General features: G+C 36.3%; 1 protein-coding gene and 1 long non-coding RNA gene across 3 annotated transcripts; one reads left to right on the top strand and one right to left on the bottom strand.

Moving 5' to 3' along the window:
- Window positions 1-4081: 4081 nt before the first annotated feature.
- Window positions 4082-11594, bottom strand: tacr1b (tachykinin receptor 1b). The gene is made up of 5 exons (XM_058790357.1): window positions 10921-11594; window positions 9655-9849; window positions 7623-7773; window positions 6081-6277; window positions 4082-6012 (listed from the first exon to the last, which is right to left on the bottom strand). The coding sequence occupies exons 1-5, from the start codon at window positions 11325-11327 to the stop codon at window positions 5724-5726; spliced, it is 1239 nt and encodes a 412-aa protein (XP_058646340.1). The 5' UTR covers window positions 11328-11594; the 3' UTR covers window positions 4082-5723.
- LOC131548784 (uncharacterized) lies at window positions 11219-13892 on the top strand. Of its 2 annotated transcripts, none has more exons than XR_009273240.1 (3): window positions 11219-11346; window positions 13273-13385; window positions 13757-13892. It is a non-coding gene; the product is annotated as an uncharacterized LOC131548784 (long non-coding RNA). The 2 variants fall into 2 exon arrangements; XR_009273239.1 differs by lacking the exon at window positions 11219-11346 and adding an exon at window positions 12484-12571.
- Window positions 13893-24297: the final 10405 nt, after the last annotated feature.

Raw genomic sequence — 24297 nt, 5'->3', positions numbered from 1 at the left:
AGCCATAAACTGATCCAAAACACTCTGAGATAGATCGCTACGAACTTTGTTTCAAGTGAAATAGTACTAGACTAACTACTCCTTACATCAAGCAACTTTGAGGCATCAATAACATGTAAAAATGATATATTTTAAGCATATTGCAAAACATTCACATGTGTAAGATTTTTGGGTAGCAAAACTCGATTGCTTCATTTGTAATGCTTCACATGAGCCAGTCGCAGTAGTTGAGCTCTTTTGCCACAATTTCAAACAGTGGCTTCTCTGATCAGTGTTTTTTTTTTTTCAGAATAATGGGTTGTGTTTTTATTTATATATTTCATTTTTAAAAGTTAAAATCACATTGACTGGGGCTTCTACAGAGGCATATTTCATCTTTTAACAACCTCAGTCTGCCCTGAAAGGTTCATAGTTTATTGCTAAAAATCAATTTCTCTATGGAGAAAATGAATGGGATTTTTACTTTTGTAACTGCTCTATTGTCACCGAGGCAATTTAGATACACAAGGCCATAGATATCATTCACTAAGAGGATTACAGCTCACCAAAATTCAGCATTACACGTCGATGAGATTATTTAGTGCATTGAGTGTAACAGCTCTTTTGTCCATTACTGTGCTTAGGCTATTTGTCTTGCTCGAAGCGTGGAGAGAGGATGATGAAGAGGAAGACAAAGCATTTTAATGCACTTCTCTTTCTTGGTTTTCCTCTATCTATCTTCCTAAGCTTTGTGATTCACTATTAATAACTGAGTATTGTTAATGCAGGCAGCTACTAGGCCTCGTCAATCAGGGAATATAGTATGTATAATTATAATTATTCTATGCAGATGGCTTGGGGTGCTGTGATTAATCATTTGTTAAAGAGGCATTCTTTGATATGTCTGTTTGGACTCCATAAAGCATATCATTAAAACCCATTTAGCCATTCAAAAGATTGAATGACAGGTTATCAAAGACAAGCACAGCACCGCCTCACACTTCAGCTGAAGATGTCACTGTAGCATCTGATTATATCAAGACTTAAATTAACACAACTCTCGTGCGCACCAGGTCCCGGGGAGCCGCTCTCATCGAGTGAGTGATGCTCAAAGATCCTTTCAAGGTAAATCATATTCTGGCCTTTGATACGGGGTTGGAGATCAGGTCTTTAGTGGTCTCTATCATATGTTTGGAATTCAGAGCCATTGTTGGGTGAACAATGGGCCAAAATATATACAATACACCTTCAAAGGGACATTTTTTTAACCTTATTTCCCCCTAAAACGTTTATGGCAGGGTACATATTATTACTCTTAGGTACTAATATACATATATGTGACCCTGGAGCACAAAAGCAGTCTTAAGTCGCTGGGGTATATTTGTAGCAATAGCCAAAAATACATTGTATGGGTCAAAATTATCGATTTTTCTTTTATGCCAAAAATCATTAGGATATTAAATAAAGATCATGTTCCATTAAGATATTTTGTAAATTTCTTACCGTAAATATATCAAAACTTAATTTTTGATTAGTAATATGCATTGCTAAGGACTTCATTTAGACAAGTTTAAAGGTGATTTTCTCAATATTTAGATTTTTTTGCACCCTCAGATTCCAGATTTTCAAATAATTGTATCTCGGCCAAATATTGTTCGATCCTAACAAACCATACATCGCTGGAAAGCTTATTTATTCAGCTTTCAGATGATGTATAAATCTCAATTTAAAAAATTTGACACTTAAGACTGGTTTTGTGGTCCATGGTCACATTTTAGGCTTAAATTAGGAAAAAAGTAGTTATTTTAAGGCTACAAGCTGTTGTTTTTTTTCTGACAGTATATTATTTACACTGCAAAGCTCAGCAATATGTTTTTATTAATATTATTATTATTATTATAGTAATATCCATCTTATTAAAAAGCAGATAACACATTAAATTAATAAATTATTTTTGTGAAGAAAACTTAAATATTAAAAACAAATAATAATAATAATAGTAATATATATTTTTAAAAGATAGAATTTAATAAGTATATATTTTAAATAATTTTAAAATATATATTTGCATGTATTCACATTTTTAAAATATGATTTTGTACATAAAATGTTTTTTGCTTGGTTAGCCTGGTTTTCTCTCTGATTTAAATCAAAGTGTTATGCTCCTGTCTCGCTATTTCTATTATATTCCAAAGAACATATTTTATTTGCACCCAAAATCACATATTTATTATATTAAATTATTTCTTTTTTTTTTTTTTTATAAAATATAATAATAATAATTACTATACAGTAACTTAAATATAGCTATGTTTTTATGAGTTTTATTTTTTTTAATTTTTTTGGCCTTTCAAAAGTCTTTCAATTTTTCAGCAAATCTAGCCAATGTTCAATACATAAGATGTATCGACAATGCAGCTCTGGCCTGAACTTTGAATGTTTATTGTTACCCCCTATAGCCTATCTTTGGCAAAAACGAATGTTTCTGAGTGCTTCTCATAGAAGTATAAACCCATGACTTTTAGGGCTAATGAAAAAGTTCATTCAATTAAATTAGAGGTTGATGCAATCCACTACCTGAACATTGCCTTATAGAAAGAATAAGAGACAGTTGATGGAGGGCGATGCCAGACATCTTGTCAGAGCACGCAGCATACCTCGATAATATTGAACCCAACAGATTTAATTTTCTCCCCAGTGAACTGAACCTTTGAGAGCGCTGCTGAAACTTGGCAGGGTGTTCTTATTGTTGTCTGAACAGCCTGATGTAGTATTAGTAGTAATGGTTTCAGAAATAGTGCCTGTCTGAAGTACAGCTGTAGTTTGTCTCTGGACAGGGAGCATTTAAGGATGAAAAATGGAAGGAACTTTGATTTAACACAGTCAAAGCATTTATCTCATTGCAGTGCTCAGATAATGTTGCCCATTCTGAGGAGCGTGATGGGATTTCATCTTTTAAGATATGGAAGGTAACAAATGGATATTACTGCTTCAGACTGACAAAAACGTGAACTCTCGAGACACAGAGTGTCTGGACGTAGAGATTACAGCACTGCTGCTAAAACAGCTACTGCCTCAGATATTCCCAGCCTTGAACATTTCATTTGTCTTCTCTACATTTCCTCTGACCCTTTCACACTGGTTCATTTGGGGCTGAGACGAATGACCATAATATCTGTCCATTTGTCTCAGCTTTGTGCTTCTTTCTCTAACATGAGTAATGACTGGTTTTTAATTTAAGTGGGAAGTTTTACCTTTTTTTTTTTTTTTTATTATTTGCTTGGCTACATCACCAAAAAAGAAAAGACGTCAGAGGCTGCAAAGTTATTTTGTTAAGTTTGGAAAAAATATTTTACATCAGAATATGGTAATTGTATCTGATCATTTTTATTGAGCGAAGCAGAGGCAAACAAGAGCCATTTCAAATTTACATTTGCAGAACATAATTAAGCAATACCAAGGCTCAAAGTACACAGTAATGTTTCCTCCATTTCAGTCTAATATTAACAGTGTAAGGCTATACATTTAAAGCTCTCACACCCCCAAGTATTTTATACAGACAAGCAATAGCTTCAATTTATGCACAAGTCTTTTACATGAACAAATTACATACATCATATGTACATAAATCAGAATAATTTGAATGCTGAGTGTAATATATGCAGCTCTATGGTACTTTATTGTTTGACTGCTTGGACAACATTTTCTGGCTCAGCCAAAAGTTGATGTTGTGGTCACTAATGTTTCTGGTGTCGGCAGCTTTTCTGAACTGTATTAGTACTCTGGTATGATTTTAACATACAATTTTCTGTCCATTGATGATGTACTTAATATCGTAACAGGAAGTTTGAATAAGACATACAGCATCTTTTTGGCCTTTAGGTTATGTCTTTTAAAACCTTGATTTTTGCTTACAATTGCAAAAGTCGGTGACTGGTGATATTAGATAGTGAGGACATTCTCATTTTAGAGAGCATTTGGTTGGACAAAGAAATTGTGTTGAAAAATCCAGCATATGCTGGTTAGGTATGTTTTGAAGCATGGCTGCTGGTTTGAGCTGGTTTAAGCTGGTCCTTAGCTGGTCATGAACAGGAGCTAGTTGCTTAGGACCAGATTAGGACCAGCACATGACCAGCTTAAACCAGCTCAAACCAGCAGCCATGCTTCAAAACATACCTAACCAGCATATGCTGGTTTTTTCAACAGGGACAACATGAATTAACATGTTTGGTCCATATTCTAGAGAAAGAAAGACCGTAGATTTTAAATGTGTGTCTGCTAAAAATGAAATCAACTTAACTTTTAGAGCATACTAAGCTTCTTAATACCTTCTAGATCTCAAATTGAACAGAAATGGACCCATTCAATCTCATATACTGTATGTCCTCATATAATGCATAACCTTAATATTATGGTCCCAAAAATGTGTTTATGATAAAATATCTGGCCTTCAAAAATCTGGTTGGGACAATGAATGCAACACAAATCAAATAGGATAAAAAAAAAGAGAACATGCAGCTGGTGATTTGTCGCATTATGTAAAAGCAAGTCTAACGAGTACTGTGTTTCTGTCAGTTTTAACATGTGTCCATTAAGAGGGCTGAGATATCACGATAGTGGAGATGCTAGTGCATGCAGCTGCACAGCAGTTCAAAAGGTGCAACATCGCTGCTCTTTTGTTCCTCTGCAAGCATCAAAGCAGCTCCCACACCTGCCCAACAAAGCAAGAGCCTCTACAATTTGGGCTGAAAAGGCATGTAAAGCAAGCACAAGCCACGCCAAACAACATCATGATATTATACACCGATGTACAACAACCACTATGCAAGCAAATGGACCTCACATAGAACTAGAACTTACTGGAATCTAGATTTTGATAATGCTGAAAACGATCTGTAGTTGTCGCAGGAATTTCTGTACAAGCTGTATCGCTAGACATATCAAAATTGACATTATGCCCTTGTATGTACAATACACAACCTCTATGAATATCTATGTCTGAATGTCTTTTTATACATATATAAGATAAAACAATCGGTGGCCACAAAACAAAAGCTAGGTTTTCATTTACATAAATAACACTGTTATTGAAAGATACAAAAAAATGATAGACTTAAAATATAAAAATAAATATAACCACATTAAAATGTATTTAACATGGTCTTCTTTGTAAAGGCAGTATAGCTGCAACTGATACTCAACAGCATGCTAATAATAAACTCCGGATTTAACAGAGAATTATGGCGATATAAATGGAAGTAGCTATGTTAGTTCAAAGTCTCTCGCTGCGCTATATTTATCATGACCCTCTGCCTTCCAGACAAATCCTTTACATTGTCGTCTTCGTAGTCCAGTAATATGCAACAACAGGTGCAGATCCTTCCACGTCGTCACATTGGCTATCGTACCATTAACAACCAGCAGTGACGACAGACAGATCGTTGCCAAGGGGATCAGCTGGTCAAGTTTTCCTAAACAAACCCATGGGTCCTGGAGCAAATGCTGATTGGGTTGAACACTTAAAGGGATGATTTTTCCTCGAGTAAACACAAAGACTTTAGATGTTACGTTGACCAATATACTATGAAGTTTTAACATATTAGCCTTTCATCCCCAAGAAAACCTAAAAACCTGTTTTGGTTTGTTGCATCTCACGTTACGACCTTCTCTGGAACATGTATCATTTGCCCTTCTCCTTAGAAGATTGCTATTTTAACACTGAAAGTATTCCCTACATTCCTTTTTTAAGCTAAATTGTTGCTAGAATAGAAGCTGGATGACTCTGATACAGTCTTGGACGCGCTTTGTGAAGAACCATTAGATGTGAGATCTACGGAACATCGATTTGTATTCTCCTGAAGGTCCCCCTCGATTACCGGCATCACTGTGGATACTGTGGTCTCCATTCGGCTGGCGCGGTAAATGCTGGCCTGCGTCTGAAGATAGCGAGTTGACTTGAGCTCCAGACCTTCATATGAGCCTTGAGGGACACAAGGACACCAGGAGAATGCCTGCTGGAATCCAGCTCGAAACCTGCACAGAGTATTGCATGACAAGTTTGCCCCTAAACCTGAAATGTTTGCCTCTAAAGCAACTCTTACCTGTCATTGAGAAGACAGTAGATGATGGGATTGTACATGGTGGAGCTCATGGCAAGCCACATGATTCCTAAGTACACCTGCTGGATGTACCGTTCCTCAAACAAGTGGGGAAGGAACTGGTGCAGCAGGAAGTAGACATGGTAGGGCAGCCAGCAGATGGCGAAGGTGCACACAACGACAATCATCATCTTCACCACCTACAGAAGTTAAAGGGTTAGTTCACCCCAAAATGAAAATTCTGTCATTAATTACTCACCCTAATGTCATTCCAAACCCATAAGACCTTTGTTTATCTTCGGAACACAAATTAAGATATTTTTGATTAAATCCGAGAGTTCTTTGACCCTCCATAGACAGCAACACAACTGAAATGTTCCAAGGTCCAGAAACGTAGTAAGGATATTGGTAAAACAGTCAATGTAACATCAGAGATTCAAACACAATTTTGCGAAGCCACGACAGATGCGTGGATGTTCCTCTGCACGTAAAAAAGGTGCAGTGCATGCGTCGTGGCTTCGCAAAATTGTGGTTGAATCTCTGATGTTACATTGACTGTTTTACCAATATCCTTACTACGTTTCTGGGTCTGGGAACATTTCAGTTGCGTTGTTGTCTATGGAGGGTCAGAAAGCTCTCGGAATGCGTAAAAAATATCTTAAAGTGCCCCTATTATGGATTTTTTAAAATTACCTTTCATGCAGTGAGTAACACAACTCTTAATGAATGAAAACATCCTGCAAAGTTTTAAATCTGAAAGTGCACCGTGTATAAAGTTATTGTCTCTCAAAAGAAAGAGTCAACTCTGAATCATTGAAACGAGTTGTTTTTAAAACAAATCCCAAGCCGTTTCATGTTGACATCAACATGAAACATTAGCATATTGCCCGCCCACTTGTTGCCACGCACAGACCTGGGAAAACTTGATTTTCGCGTTGGTCTGAATGAAAATGCAAATTCATTCTTTGCCACTAGGTGCCGCTTTAGGAGTGTTAAAAAATTGCTGTTTCCCCGGTAACGGCTGCACACAAAGCAACACTGCTTTAAATGAAATCGACCAATCAATCACGGCAGATTAGTGTCATGCAATGGAGGGATTTAGAAAAATGAATCTTTGATCGAATCGTTTGGGAGTCGTTGAGCAAAAAAGGTATAAATAAATGCATATTATAAGAAAATGAAAGTGTTTTTTGACCTGTCGACCTGTTGTTGGGGACTCCCAAAATAGGGGCACTTTAAGTTGTGTTCCGAACATGAATGAAGGTCTTACGGGTTTGGAACGACAGGGTGAGTAATGAATGACAGAATTTTCATTTTGGGGTGAACTAACACTTTAAAGTAGAAGGAGCTTAAGTAAGTTAAAAACTTTGAATTAGTTGCTTACCTAAAGCAAACAATATTCATGTTCCTACATGGTCTTGTTGAAAAGACCAGCAAAGATGGTCAACAGGTAAATGTTGCTAGGTTACTATCCATCCAAGCTGGTCTTTTCAGCAAGGCAACTGACATTTAAGCTTTTATGTGAGCCGCTCTACAGTTGATAACCTTCCGTTTGGCGGTTAGCTGCTCTCGATAGCGGTCTGAAGAGTCTCCAGGAATCTCACTAGCCCAGAGAGTACATCCCACTACCAGGTAAGCACAACCCATGATGAGCAAAGGCAGAAAGTAGATAAGCGCAACCACACAGACGTAATACCTGTGAGAGAGGAAGAGACAGAAAACAGCCAGATGGAGAATTGGAATTGGAGGCAGCCAACGAACAAGAACAAGACAAGAAGCCCAAGATGAAAATAGACCCAAAGTTGTTGAGACATATTTTTCAGCGCACATTTTTACACAAAAGGATGCCACACACCAACACCTCAGAGTCCCAAGTGTTTTCTCACATTAGCTGCCACTTAAAAATAACCGCTGGAAAACTTTTGAATCGTGAACTGTGAATGCTAGCAGGATTCGGGCGCTGTGACAGTGCCTCTTTTTTTTTTTTGGAGCGCCGCACAATTCAACATGCTAATTAGCTCGAGGCTTATCTAGAAAAACACTCGCCTCACCAGAGAGGTATGAAGGGAAAACATACACAGGCTTTTCACGCATTACCACGAACGTTCTGAATCCCTGTCCCACAAGACTGTCCAAAAAAAAAGCAATGTAAATGCCTTTTCCTGTTTTGTTGTTTTGATTGAACATCCTACAGACACACCATTTAGGATGAGCCAAAGGCGATGTGGGTATTTACTGCTTTTCAAGCATCCATAGCTATCTCAGTGAGAGAGAGAGAATTTAATATTGTCCAGTTGATTAATTTCAAAAATGCTTCTTGCTTTTGTGGTATGAAATAAGAAGACAATCACGCTAATGTCACGGGTGATTGCCCAAAAACAAAAGCCTGTAGTGCACTTGCCAAAATCCTGCAGATTTCAGTCGCTAGATGCAAAAATATGTGTGTGAAAGAAAACATTAGTTGATTTGAATCTAATTCTCCCGTTCTCTCTATTTCCCCTTTTCTGTCCCTCCCTGGCTATCCATCATCACATTCAAATATCTACCAGCCAGTTAAACAGGGTCCACTGATAAGTGCTCCTTATCTTGACTGCCAGTGTTACCAAGGTTTGGTCCTTTAGTGACCATCTGTATCTTTAAAGAATGTTTGGACAGATTAAAGCTCAAGAACAACCTCAAGAAATAAATCTTGCAAAGTCAGATTGGTGAGGTCTGACAGGTCACTTGAAGGAGGTAGACATGCTCACTGCATTGGAGTGACAGGGGGAAGCCTGCAGGAAGATTGACTGTACACGTGGGTGAACGACTAAGCTGTTATGGAAATAACCATATGCCATCGGCACCTGTCACCTATGCGGCCATTGCAGGAGATATTGGAGAATCGGATTGGAGTTGGTAGCAATTAGAGCGCTGACCATGTGTGAAGACCTATCAAAACTCATTCGGTAGCTGATAAATATGTGAGTAAGATGCAGGATGGGTTGTAGTGCTATTTAGCCACAGTTTAAATATTCATATCATAAATTAGACCATGCCACACACTTGGTACTAGTCCTACGAAATACAATTGAGAGTGCTCCCTATGGTGTCCCTAATGTTGTTTTCAATTGCATTTTCAGATTTTTCATTGTTATGTTGTTGGTGTTTTGCTAAAATAGGCAGCGCTTCCTTGCAGGAGGAGATAGACCACACTGTACAAACTTCAAAGTTTGTTGCCTTTGCTCAAGGTGCCAGAATAGAAGGAAAAAAGGAGGAGGCGAGAATGCATTTTTGGGCAATTTAGAGCTCCAAGAGGGATTTGAATTATCATTGTCTTTTTCATATTATTTCTGAAATGGCAGAAGTATTCCTTTCAGGTGTTTTGAAGTGCCACTCAAGCTTTGAGTTTGACTGTAGTTTATGTCCAGTTTCCAGTGTTTTTCGACATTTTCAAATGTCATACTTCAGGTAGGCTGTCCAACAAATATGCATTTTAGGTAGTTCAAAACAAAGTTTATCTTAGAGTATTTGCCACATGTGACACTTGATTTTTCATTTTACAGATACATCATCACTGACTTTGACAGAGCAGACTTACGTCTTTTGAAAATCCCACACGCTGTACTCTGGCCAGTTGATGTAGCACACAACACGTCCTGGCAGCTGAGCGGTGCTGGAAAAATAGTACTGGGGGAAAGCCAGGAGCAGCGCAAGGGCCCAGATCACCCCCATCACCAGCTTGGTCTCAGCGGACGACAGGCGCTGCTGGAGTGGGTGGATGATAGCCATGTACCTGCAGGGGGAGTTTAACAAAGGCAATGACCTGCTATTTATGCAAACTCAAAGGAGTATCATCCGCTTGAATTGCCCCTAAATTATTTGCCTAGTGCTGCTGATTTGATTTGGGGAGTGAGTGAGCTCATTAGTTTGTCTTTTTAGTGGGCTGGGTTTTTCATGTAACCAAGGGTTCTCTCAGAAGGAATAGAAAGGATGCGGCTTTGTTCTTTGTTTTGAGTTTTAACAGTTTTCCTACACAGGTATAAATTGCACCAATTCCATCCTCCCAAAAAGTGGTGGTATTATGGTACAGTGAAGATATCAGATGCCAATACTGAATAGTGGCATTATTCATGTATTATGGCATTTACATGGTACTCCAAAGAACTTAAGGTCAGACAACCTCTTACTAAAAATAATAATACCAAAGTACAAAAAAAAAAACAGCGTACTATAAATCAGAAATGCCCCGATAGAGATGTATTTTTTAGCATCTATCCATCTGGCAGAGATAAAGGAACATGTGTTTTATACCCAGTTAGGATTACTAAATTTTACTGTGGTACAGTGTTGGGTAAATTACTCTAAAAAGCAATTAATTAGCTACTAATCAGATCTTCAGCAGTGTAATTAATTACTGTACTAATTACTCTCTCTAAAAATGACTGCATTACTTATTAATTACTTTATAAATTCTACATCTGCCTAGACCAGTTGAACAATGCACGCATAGACATGAAGCTGCTCTTTAATTATTTCAAATAAATAATATAAAATTCCAGAAGTCATTCCTGAACTGACCAAAGTATTTAAAGGTTACATTAAAAACATTCATTTTACATTACTTGTAAAATTTTAATGTTAAATTCACTACTGTTTTATATAGAATTGTTATTAGGACTATCTATACTATTAGAAGTAACTTACATTCTTTGGTACTGCATTACACCCAACACTGCTGTGGTAGGACCATGCTTGTAAAGTGATGGTAATACAGTGCTGTTCGATATATACCATGGATATTCATGTACTGTGATATTTAAAATGACTTCCCAGGTCCAAGGACCGAAAAAGACAAATAGCTCACCTGTCCAGGGCTATTGCTGTCATAGAGTAAATACTAGCGAAGACAGCTGCTATTGGAAAGAAGTTGTGAAATCTGCAGTAAACAAGTCCGAAGTACCACTCGTTGTGCACTGCATACACAAAGTTAATAACGGTATTGAAAGCCGACATGGAAGCCTCTGCGAACGCAAGATTGACTAGAAAATAGTTGGTCACAGTTCTCATGCGCTTATGCGCTAAAATGATCCAGATGACAGTGATGTTTCCAACAACTGACACCAGAACTATACAGCAGTACGCGATGGCCCACAGAACTATCTGCCACACCGGCTGAACGAACTGGTTCGAGAACGTGTCCGTGTCATTGACCAGTGAACCGCTGGTCCCGTTGCTGCTTGAGTTTTGCGAAGTGATGTATAGAGGATCCATGATCAGTAAATAATCAGAGGTAAAAGCATTTCAGCAAAGAAGCGAAAAAGTTTTTGTTGTTTTAAGATTGGGTTGGAAAAAATAGGTCCAAACGAGCAAATGAAATGTCAGTGCTCTTGTCCCAGAGTCTTCAGAACATGCTGCAGGCTGAATCGCGAGCGCGTACTCGGCGCGCCTCGCCAAACGCGCTCCTGTGGCTCGCGTGTCCGCGCAGCGTCGAACTAGGCTTGACACCGCGCGCTGCACCTTTCCAGTCACGCACCAGCGAACACGCGCATCCTCCTTTCTGTCACTTATCACTGTTTGACTTTCAAACGTGTTTTGAGAACAAAAAGACGAATAAAACTAGCAGACTTCAGTTCGCGTAATTTGAAAACTTAAAAACAACACACAGTTAGGTCCGTGTATATTTGGACACTGACACAATTTTCATAATTTCGGCTCTGTATGCAAACAGAACAGAATGAAAAAATAAAACAATCAAGATGAAATTGAAGTGATGACTTTAAGCTTTAATTCAAGGGGTTGAACAAAAATCTATCATAAAAAGCTTAGGAATTACAACCATTTTTATACACAGTCCCCCCATTTTCAGGGGCTCAGATTTTTAATATTTTGTTGAGAATTCTTTGCCGGCAATGACTGCCTTTAATCTGGAACTCATGGACCTCACCTTTGTGATGCTTTGCCAGGTCTTTACTGCAGCTGACTTCACTTATTGTTTGTTTATGGGTCTTTCTGCCTTTAGTTTTGTCTTCAGCGAGTGAAATGCTGTTCAGTCGGGTTGAGATCAGGAGATTGACTCAGCCATTGCAGAATATTCCACTTTTTTACCTTAAAAACTCCTGGGTTGCTTTTGCTGTATGTTTTAGGTCATCTTCCATTTGTATTATGAAGCGCCACCCAATAAACTTTTGCTGCATTTGACTGAATCTGGGCAGAGAGTATATCTCTACATACACTGTAAAAAAAAAAAAAAAAAAGCTGAGCCAACTTAAAATTTTAAGAGAAAAATTTCTCAAATTTTTGTTGTATAATTTTAAAACGACAAGTTGAGAAAACTCACAAATCTGCTGAAGCTGGTTGCCTTAAAATTTTAAGTTGGCTGAACTTTTTTTTTTTTTTTTTGCAGTGTACTTCAGAATTCTTCAAGCTGCTTCTGTCTTCTGTCACAGCTTCAGTAAACACCGGTAACCCAGAGCCACTGGAAGCCATGCAGCTCATGCATCACACTGCTCCACCATGTTAGTGAACCCTCTGTATTTGAAGTCTTCTCTTGATTGTAGACTTTGACAGTGACAGGTCTGCCTCCTGGAGAGAGTTCTTCTCTTGGCTGGATGTTGTAAAAGGGTTTTTCTTTATCATGGAGAGGATCCTCTGATCATCCACCACTGTTGTCCTCTGTGGACATCCAGGTCTTTTTATGTTGCTGAGCTCAACAGTGTGTTCTTTTTTTCTCAGAATGTACTAAACTGTTGATTTTGGCCACTCCGAATGTTCCCGCTATCTCTCTGATGGATTTGTTTTGTTTTTGAAGCCTAACAATAATCTGTTTCACTTGAATAGAGAGATCATTTGACTGCATGATGTGGGCTCACTGTAACAGTTTCCAAATGCAAATGACACATTTAGAATCAACTCCAGACCTTTTACCTGATTAACTGATGTAGAAATAATGAAGGAATAGCCCACATCTGTCCATGAAACAGCTTTTGAGTCAATTTTCCAATTACTTAAGATCCCTTAAAAAGGGGGGAGATACATATTAAAGAGCTTTAATTCCTTAACCTTTCCTCCTGTTTTGATAAGAACACCCTCAAATTAAATCTCAGAGTGTGCTCTTTCAGTTCAAGTTACTTGAAAACTTAAAAACAACAAATATCTATATCTAAAACAACTCAAAAACATGGTGAAGCAGTCATTCTTTGTTTTTCTGTTTTTCCAGTGTGCTCAATGTCATTTTCCATCCAGACAGTCTTTTGTAAAACCCCTGTTCCTCTGAATATCATCCTCCAGGAAGTGAGATTATTTTGGAGGGAAAACAACAGAAGTACATCGGTAAGTATTAGCAATGAATTCTGTGATGTTTTGTGGTGTTAGTTTGTCTCTCTCTAAAACATTGCAACCAGTTTGATCAAATTACAATTATTTCTGCACGAAAACTGTGAACTGAGGAACTTCACAGCTTCTTATATTGTTGATAATGTTACAGTTTTGGGATTAAAACCTGCAATCTGGTATTTCTTTAAAGGAAAATTAACAACAATTTATAACTTCAAGAAATATAATTTCTAAGACATAAAAAATAGCATCAGGATGATATCAGCTGATGGCTAAATTGATTACTTTTATCTTCATCAACTTGAGAAAAATGTTAGTTTTCACCCTGAATGTGACATTTTCAGATTTCATTAACAACTAACCTTTAGCCCAACAGAAAGATCAGTGCATGCATATATCAAGATGTCCACAGGTGGGAAATGTGAGGACTGGATCAATGCACAATCCTTGACCGGCTGCTGAATCTACCATTACTTGAGCTGTTTTTTTTTCTTTCTTTTTTTCATCGACAAGCAATTTCTCACCACAAAACATCTCAACATCTGAAATTGTTTTGTGTGGAAAGGTCATGAATCATCATCAGAAAAATATTGACAAAAAATTATGGCCAAGGACATTTCAAGTTTTTACTAAAAAGACCAAATGAAATAGCTTCACTTCATCACCATGAATGGACACAAAGACAGAAGTTCAATTAGTAAAGTGGCCTATTAGTAAGTGACCTCTCCACATGCCAATAAATAAGCTTTTGACAGACCTATGCAAATTTGGAGGTCCTTTAATTCTTCAAGAGGATGATGCATTCTCTCACAGTGTTTTGACTTTTTCATTGTATTCCATCACTTAAATGTGGGCTTCAGTTCATTGCAAATGAAATATGCAGTCAAGCATGCAGGGTTATCCTGAGGTTAAGAATAACTTGACAGCAGAGGGGACATTGGGCTTTTATATTACTGAGAGCAGAATAAAAGCAGTTCACCCTAATTCCATGCTCTATTGCCGAATTCTCTTTTTTTGAAACATAATGTTCCTTCATTCTACTGCATTTCACTAAAATAATATTCCCATTTCTGAGACTCTAAATGGTTTTAATTTTAAGAAAGTGGTCCAAAAACAGCAGAACTAGCAGTAGAAATAAAACCAATGTTGTCTATGACACAAATCATTATATTACACTGGGGCCGTTGTTGGTGGCACCTATGATGATGCTCTGCGGTTAGGTTATCGGATCAAAACGGGGACACATGCCGTGCTGTCAGAAGCGTTCAGGGTTATTTTGAAATGGTCAAATGGTGTTTTGATTGGGTGAATGATCTTGACCAGATCAACAGCGTGGTTTTATCCATTGATTTGTTTTGTTTTGGTCCCACTCTGTGCACCTGTCCAGTCCCTCCCTGGTGGCTGCAAGTGTCCAACCGAATGTGAATGATCAGAATTGACAGCAGGGAAATGGAAATTCAATTTCACACGTCACCTGCTGCTCGCTAGAATGTAATCCACTAGAATGAAGGGAAGAGGAAGAGAAATTAATATCTTCATCACCAAACGTGAGACACCTGATGATTAATTTCATCATAATATACAGTGTTTTTTGATAATTCTGTAGTCATAGAATTAATACCCGAAGCTATGAATATGTAAATATTTTGGCCTGGAAACTGCTTGACCCTGGAGTCATGAAGGGTAATTGCGTTTCAGATAGGCTGCTTTGCAGAAAACTCATTCACATGGTAGAATTGCCTTGAAGGCATGCAACGAATAGAAAAGCAATGCATGTTAGAGGAATTGTTTTCAACGTGAGTGACTGATAATCAATATAGCCCATACCGTCCTGTATCATTAAACTGTAGAATACATTAATTTGTCTCTTGAAATTCAGTCATAGCTACAAAATCTATATTTTGGATTTGTTCCATGAAATTTAATTAAATGCAATTAATCATGTTTTAAAATACAAATCTGCTTTATATTTTGTCTACAGATATACCCTGCAGGAAACCATCAAGTCAAGTCACCTTTATTTTTACAGTGCTTCATACAATAAGGATTGTTTCAAAGAAGCTTCATAGTATTAAACATGAAAGTAACAGAATCAATGATATTCAAAAATGACACAAATCCAAATTCTGCTGTAAAGCTGCTCTAAAAGGACCATACTTTCTTTATTTAACTAGAGTCAGTTCAGCTGAAGTTGCTAAATTCAATTCAATAAATTGAACAAATTCAATTCAGCTATAAAGCAGAAGACAATGTTATCATTATTCAGCTCAATTCAGTTCATAAATTGTTCTTATTTGATGGTGTCAGTGCTCTCAGATTGATAATATTACAAATGATTAAATATCTTTAAACCCCATCTAAGCAAGCCAAAGGCAACAGTGGCAAGGAACCATCGAGTGACAGAAAAGGAGGGAAAAAACCTGCAAACGGTGGACTTTTCATAAAAACAATACCTAATATACATGCATCTGAATCTTGTTTGGGTCGAGAAAGAAAGGACCCAAACATCATAAATTTCAATCGCATCAAGGACTGTGTCAAGAGCTCAGCTGCTGTATTTATTTAGCGAAATTATTTATTCATTCATTTTTAGGATGATCTCTGATGAGCCCATGACAAGCGAGGGCGACGTGCGACGCAGCAGGACCAGGTGAGCGTTAAAAAGGCAATTGCAATTTCATTCAGAAATTGGATGTATATGCTCCATATCAGGGTTCACGTGAATTAAATTGGATTTGAAGAGTGAACTCTTGAAGAATGGATCCATGCAATCATGTCTGTTTCAATGAGTGAACAAACAGATACAGTTACTGGCATTCTTCTCACATACATACGCAATAAATAAATAAATGATCGGTGGCAGGCTGTTCTCTGGGGTTTGTTAAAGTGTTCTTCAGCTTAGTTGCAGAAACGTATAGTGGCTTACCATGTGTGCTGTTAAAAAGCAAAAGTATTTTAATAGCACCTTCTAAACAGCAGCCAATCAGATATTTGCTAGGAAATCATTAACTCTGTAATATTCATAATATTAGCATGAAGTTGTCATTTAATTTCCTAATTACTGAATAAGTGCAGTGTACAAGCAGCTCTCAACACTTGCTCGGAGAAGCAGGGAACTTTTATGGTAAACGAGATGTAAATTAGACTTGGGTAATTATGCTCTTCAGTCAGTCATGGTTTTGTTGACGGATTCGTTTCAGTAATCAGTGATTTCTAGAAATCCACAAAAGCAAAGTTATTGCTCTATTTATTGTCAGTTTTAGTGAATCTGAATCATTTAAAGAAGGTTCCTTCAGATAATATAGATGAGTTTAAAGTCTGAAACCACATTGAAAAGCTGGGATTCAAAGTCTGAACAAGTTTAGGATTTTCAAAAGTTTGAAATAAAGACGATATACACTCAACCGTTTGGGGAGTCTATGAATAATTTTATTCAGCAAGGAATCATTAAACTGATCAAAAGTGACAGTTTATAATGTCACAAAATATTTCTATTTCAAATAAATGCTGTTCTTTTGAACATTTATTAATCATAGAATCTTGAAAAAAATGAATTACAGTTTCCACAAAAATATTAAGCATCACTACCATTTTTAACATTAATAATAATCATACAGTAAATGTTTCTTGAGCAGCAAATCAGCGTATCAGAGTGATTTCTGAAGGATCACATGACGCTGAAAACTGGAGTAATGATGCTGAAAATTCAGCTTTGCATCACAGGAATAAATTATATTTTAAAATTTATTTAAATAGAAAACAACTATTTTAAATAATATTATTTCGGAATACTATGTAAGTGACTTTCAAAAACTCTTGCCAACCCCAAACTTTCGAATGGTAGCATGCATTGTAGTATTTGAAGGTCAAAAGTAAATTAGTGACATTAATCATGTCATGAGATCATGAGATGCTCTTTGGAACAATCTCAAATATAATTTCTAATGAAAACATAATTGTATTAAATTTCAATTAAAAATGCAAAATGGATGCATTTTCATTAGTGTTCTCAGACTTTTGGAACCCATATGTTGTTCTTCCATTGAGCTTTCATTATGGAGCTCTCAGGGGTCTGGCAGATCCTTCCTAAACAGGTCCTGCTTTCTTTCAGTTCACTGATCGCAGATGAAATTAGAGGTCTTCAGATCTGCTGCTGGCGAGACCGATAAAAAAAATGGTAGATTTAACGTGCCAAGAAGATTTCACAACAACTTTTCTATCATCCCTTGGCTTGTTGGCAAGAATGATGGGACGAAAGTTTCAGGTTTGCCGCAAAACTGATTCTGGGGGAAATGGATTTAAATACATTACAATATTTTAGAGTACTGGTAGCTGAAAGCATGATTGAATTAGCCTAAATAGATAACACACAAAAATGCAAAGTTTATTCAAGGCTCACGGATCGGGAAAGTTGTCTTAACCGATCCAGTTTGACCTGTGGACAGCAGAGATGTGAGCATGCATGTGTGCTGATGGAATAAAAATCCCTCTGAAGTATCTCTAGTGTGTTCACGAAAGGCCCAATACTCATTATCCTGCACTTATCATGCAGTGAATCTGACTCTGGCTTAAGTTCACCTCTAAATCCCTGATTATTATGTCTCAAGTGAGAGGATTTTATGGAGACTTCCTTCTCTGAAGAACCGTAGAACTAGCTCACATCCATTTGGATGAGAAGTCTTATCCTCTGCTTATCCACAAGGACATCTCAGGCTTACAAGTTTTTAATTTATTATGATCCGTCACAGCAAAAGTTCGTCTACAGCACAGCAAGAACGCATGTCTGCTCCATTTTAATTATGTGACGAATCATTGAAGATTATTACTCATGCATCACTATTACTGTTCTTCATACTTGAGAAAAAATGACTTACTTTGCTTTATTTTTTGCTTTATTTTTTTTTGGTATGGGAAAATGTTACTAGTTTTTTAAAAACTTGAATGTTTTGAACATTCAGGAAACATATAACAAAGCATTCTTGGAGCATATTTTGTTAGCTGGGGAAACCTCACTCTTTAGATCATTTAAATCTAGTTGTTTATATGTAAATATCTCCAGCATTAGGATGTCAATCATATGTCAAGTTTATATTATAGGGAACATATGCTCTGATATCTACTTGAGTAATATTCAGTCATTAAACTCCCCTCATCATACGAAATATTCATTAGTATGTGGATTTTTTGGTTATAATGAGATGAATCATTATATTGATCATTATATTTACATTGCACACCCATTTAGCAGATGTTTTTATTGAAATTGAATTTACACATGACAAATGCCACATATTTTCAAATGAAGGATGTCGATTCTTTACTTTTTCCTTTCTGTTGTGTGAAATTAAAAGACATCAGTCCTCATGTCTCAGAGTCAGAGCTGATGTTTAGATGTTTTCTTCATAGCCTCACATCTATCTACTACAGAAACATTAGGTAACACGGCCAGTAAAACAATATCATCATGATACATGATCATGTGTCTGTGATATTATGATCTGAAATGCCCAGGCAGGCACAACCTAGTTTAAGACAAGCTTGAATTGCGATAAGATGAGTTTGTGGTGCCATCTTGTGGATAACTTGCACTCTTAGCTGAGGTAAAAAAAATTAACATTGTGCAAAACAGCAATTTGCTACATCAAAAGTATTTGTATATGACAGATTTTGACAGATTTTGACCTATATTATAATAATTGTTTTTTTTTAATGTTTTTGTTTCTTTTTTACACAGCTATTTTCCCTCAAGGTTTATTAAACATAAATTATATTATCTGATCATCATAAAATTGGAGACCAGAAAAAGTTTTATCATACTTAATTTTCTGTTAACTAATCAATGATCAATGTTCTTGCTAGTGTTTTATTTGCAATAATTAATACAGATCTCACACATGACTATGATCTCCAAAATCCATTAATTGTTTATTTATTTTAAAAAAGATTGTAAAATAATATGCACTTTTAAATGTGCAAGCTACAAAATATCAACACAAATATGATTAATTATCTAGTTTCTGTTTTTCATTTATTTTATTTATTTAATTACTCATTTTATGTATTCATTTATTTGTTGTTTATTTTTTGCTTGTTCATTTAGATCAAAGATCACACTTGCAGAATGCATGCTTTTTTACCAAAACAAATTACAAAAAGATGTTTTAAATCAATTTTAAGAGCTAAAACTTTAGGGCCTGGTTTCACAGACAGGGCTCAGACTAAACCAGGATTAGGCCGTAGTTCAATTAGGACATTTAAGTCATTTTTATAAACGTGCCTTAGAAAAAAAAAACATTACTGGTGTGCATCTTGAGACAAAACAAAGGCATTGATATATTTTAAGATCAATCAGTGCAAGTTTCTTTCAGTTCAGACAGCTCAGATTTACATGTTACTCTGGGACTATAGGCTTAAGCCTTGTCTATAGATGTTCAAAATTAAGAGAAAATCTGTGGTTGTGAAATTTTGCTGTAATTCTTTGTTGATTCCACTTGGTTTGAACTTCAGCATGAATTGACTGATTCTGATGAAACTCAAACGGTGTTCGTTGAAGGAGGCTGATGCATTGGTATTCAGATATTTTTAGGGGTCCAAATACATTGTGGAGTCACTGTTCTGTGCATGCGCAGTATTGTCCAAGATAGTTTTTTTGTAATATGCATTTAACAAGTAGGCCTATGGACAAAGTACTGCATCACTGTGAAGTAGACTCATGTCGAACTGTCAGACAATAGCGCGGTCAATAGTGCTGTGTGTGTGTGTGTGTGTGTGTGTCATTTAATGAACTTCATGTCACGTTTCCTGCCACCGTACTGTGCTCAGTGCTGTGCTTATGACCCGGAGCGTTTGACTCTTCAGCCAATCACAAGACAGACAGACGGTGATGGGTAATCATTGTGATCGGCTGTCTCTATGTGTCTGATACTGTACAGAGAAACGAGCCTGATCTCATCTGATACAGACAGATGCTCATCACACCGGTCATCTCAACGCCACTTCTGTAACAAGGTAAGAGCTGGTTGTTATTCAATGTAAAGTTCTTGCAAAAGTATCTTGAGATTTCTTTAGAAAACTGGTTAATATTAAACAGTTACTGTTATTAGATCCAATATCTAGCAAGTAAGTTAGTAAGTAAATAAATAGCGACTGACTGAAAGTTTTGATGTATAAAAATAGTCCCACCTTGTGGAATTGCAAACTATTATAATTGTTTTCAAACAGGTTTCCAGAACATTTCTGCCTTTGATAAACCATATATATGTCTCATATGCATTATTGTCTCTGTATATCAAACTAGGAGAGGAGAACGTATTTTAACATTGTAAAAAAAAAAAGGCACACTTCAGATTAAATGAGTCTTTTTGAGAACTGTACGTGGGTAAATCTGTGGACGTGTTTCCCATGTTTCCCCATGAATCACAGAGGCGTTCCTCTACAGATCAATGACGCTGTCAGTCCTGATTATCTGTTTGTCCTGGAGTTGTTCTCTGTCCGATGTGAAGGACACTCATCACACACAGTTAATTACTGTATTACATGTCGTCTTACATTACAGCTCTTCAGCTCGGGCGGCCAACAGGATGATTGTGTAGTCAGCATGGCGTTGTATTACTGACAGCATTGAATTCATTTTATGCAACAGTGATGTTTAAGTGGTTTGTGTTGGGGTTATTATCTAATGAATGAATGAATGATGCATTTATATAGCACTTTTATTGTGTATTGCTATACACCCAAAGCGCTTTACAATCATGTGGGGGGTCCGATTTATTTATCGGTAAATAAATAACAACTGAAACTGAACTAAAACCGAAATAAAAATAAATGAAACATAATGAAATAAGTGAAAAATAAATGAAACATATCATTTAAAAGAAAAAAAAACTCATAAAAAATGGCAAAAGGACATGATAAAATGACTAAAATTTTGAAATTTTAGCAGAAAAAAAAAATTCTGTGTAAATTCTCTATGAATCCAGTTAGATCAAATAACATTTCCTTAATAGGTATCATTGAAATAACATTTTTTGGGTTAAAACTAAAGCATGTCATTTTAGAACAAATCATTCAACTGAATCAAATGATTCATTGAAAAATAATGATTCGTTCATTAATCAAATATCGCTGCTGCTCTCGTGAATGCTTCAAGGAGAACTCGGCCAGATGTGAATATTCCCCATGAATATGACTTCAGTTTCAGCTTGTTCCTCATACAATTATCAGTTTTTATCAGACTTTAGAGTAGCAACTGTAAATTTGGGGCGAGACTATCTGTTTACCTGGTTAGGAAGTAATTCCTTATTCCTTCAGTTTAATTCTAGTTATTTATAGAAAGGAGATTGAGGCATGAGGGCTGGATTTGAACCTACAAGATGTATGTTGTGAGCAGTTATTTTGATATTATTTATATATTAATATAGAATTTATTAATATTTTTGATTGATTTGAATTTGAGTTTTCATTCAGCAGTTTCATTTAATCAGTTTTCAAATTTTAGTTTAGTATTTAGCAATTTTGGTCTTTTTCATTGTTTTTTTAAAAAACTTTAGTGGGGGGTGGGGGTTAAATTAATTTTAGTGCTTCAATTTAAACATGTTTAATTATTGCATCTGATATTCATATTTTATTTTACTTATAGGCTTTATTTCAGTTAAGGAACGTGTTTTTAATAGTTTAAGAGCTTGCTAGCACATGCACTCCCCACTGTGCCACAGCTACTGCTTCTGAATTTATGAATCAATCAATTATGTGACAGTGTGTGACATAAGAAAACCATGTGTGTGTGTGCTGACAGTGAACATCCTCTCATAATTATGCCGATGCATTGGGTTTTCCTTTCCCTCCAGCAACAGGGACATTGATCTAATGAAGCTGCAGGTCCACGTGCCATATCGTGCAGGGTTCTTTCAGGTCCTGTGACCGAGCTGGAGGCTTTAAAACCACTGACAGCTAGAACTATACAAAAAAACTAATTGATGAGCACTCGTTAGTTATGTGTAAATACACTAAGGTGATATAATCTGCAGAGTGCTTTAATTAAGCAGAAGGGAGTATATGCAAAGCTTCCAAAACGTTAATTAATAGATATCACCACGCTTCTCCAGCTGAATAATCACAGTACATTAATACATTTGTTTTGTATTACAAGTCTTCTGAAATGTTAGTTTTGAAATATGCAAGTGAGGCATTATCAAATGAAAAATGCATGAATTTGCATACATTTCAAAAGCAGGAATCTGAACATTGGATAAAGCCAGGTTCAATATTCTCATTCATTTTTTATTTTATTTTTATATTACATAAGGAATTTTGGATACTCTTTTTATTACTTCATAAATCTGAAAATACTGTCAACAGCCAGAAAAAAATGTCACCATGCTTTTTTGAAAAAACAAAGTTATATCAATTAGATGAATTATATATGAACAAACCCTTCTATAAAACCCTTTAGATTATAGAAATAAAACTGTAAAGTTTGTTGTGCCTCTGAAGTGAAGATTTTAGAGATTTCAGATATGTATTGTCATTGAAATATACAGACCCAAATACATCTGTAATAAAATAAACACTTAAATGTGTCTTTTAAATGTTTGTTTCCAGTAGTCTGAAAGAAGACGAGGTATGGATGCAAAATAGGCCAAAATCTCAAGATTGACCAGTGCATGAAGAAGCAGTGGTTTTGCCTTAATAATACTCTTTTATTCTGCTTTTTCCTATCAGGATGGACCATGACTTGCATGGCAGCAGGAGAAGTGGTCACCGCAGCAGACACAATGAGGATGAGGATGGTGAGAGGAGATTTTTATTTTATTTTCATTATTTCTTGGCAGATGTACCTGACCGACAAACCACTTTCTGATAAAGAAACTGTAGCATATACAAAAACTTGCTAATAATAATTTAATTATTCACCATTTCTAAAATAGTTCTAACTAAAGCTGAAATAAATTAATAAAAACTATATTAGACATGAAAAACAACTAATAAAAATGGCAAAAACACACAGCAAAGAACTATAATAGTATTTCAATTATACAAAAATTTACTCTGATTTAAATGCAATTACTTAAACTAATATATATGTGACCCTGCAGCACAAAACCAGTCTTAAGTCGCTGGGGTATATTTGTAGCAATAGCCAAAAATACATTGTATGGGTCAAAATTATCCATCCAAACTTAATTTTTGATTAGTAATATGCATTGCTAAGAACTTAATTTGGACAACTTTAAAGGCGATTTTCTCAGTATTTCGATTTTTTTGCACCCTCAGATTCCAGATTTTCAAATAGTTGTATCTCGGCCAAATATTAACAAACAAACCGTACATCAATGGAAAGCTTATTTATTGTATAAATCTCAATTTTGAAAAACTGACACTTAAGACTGGTTTTGTGGTCCAAGGTCATATATATATATATATATATATATATATAGTCATTTAAGTATATATGTATTATAATTCAATAAATGCAGAATATAAGAAAGCATCTAAAAATGAAGAGGTAAAATGTTATGCAATGAACTGATTCACTGAAAAGGAATCACACTGGAGTGTGACTTATGCCACAAATACTATCAAACAGAAACTCACTGCTCTTTCATTCTCTGGTTTCAGAGTCCGTGTACATTGGTGTTCCAGTGCCACGGAGCTACAGAAGGAAGCGCAGACATCACAGGCACACCTCACGGCACTCTCACGACCGCGACAGCCGAGAGAGACACCACAACCGCCATGAACACCAGAATCGAGAGGAACCATGTGACCCAGATGAAGGAGAGCAGGATTCAAACGAGCTCTCTGACATCAACTCCACCAGTGAGCTTCTCTTAACCTCTTATTATTACCCTCACGTAACAAAAAAACTCTAGTTACAAAATACAGTTCAGTGTTATTTAGTATCATTGAG

Source organism: Onychostoma macrolepis, chromosome 10, assembly GCF_012432095.1.
Source record: "Onychostoma macrolepis isolate SWU-2019 chromosome 10, ASM1243209v1, whole genome shotgun sequence".
In the NCBI taxonomy this organism is placed as follows: Eukaryota; Metazoa; Chordata; class Actinopteri; order Cypriniformes; family Cyprinidae; genus Onychostoma; species Onychostoma macrolepis.
This window is presented reverse-complemented; position numbering and strand designations above follow the sequence as displayed.

Bases quoted from the DNA above. Each gene is read 5' to 3' on its own strand.
- tacr1b (XM_058790357.1), bottom strand. From the start codon at position 11,327: ATGGATCCTCTATACATCACTTCGCAAAACTCAAGCAGCAACGGGACC. The intron at 6,278-7,622 runs GTTATCAACTGT...TAACTTCTGTAG, and splicing joins AGCTAACCGCCAAACGGAAG to GTGGTGAAGATGATGATTGT. The intron at 6,013-6,080 runs GTAAGAGTTGCT...TACTCTGTGCAG, and splicing joins TACTGTCTTCTCAATGACAG to GTTTCGAGCTGGATTCCAGC.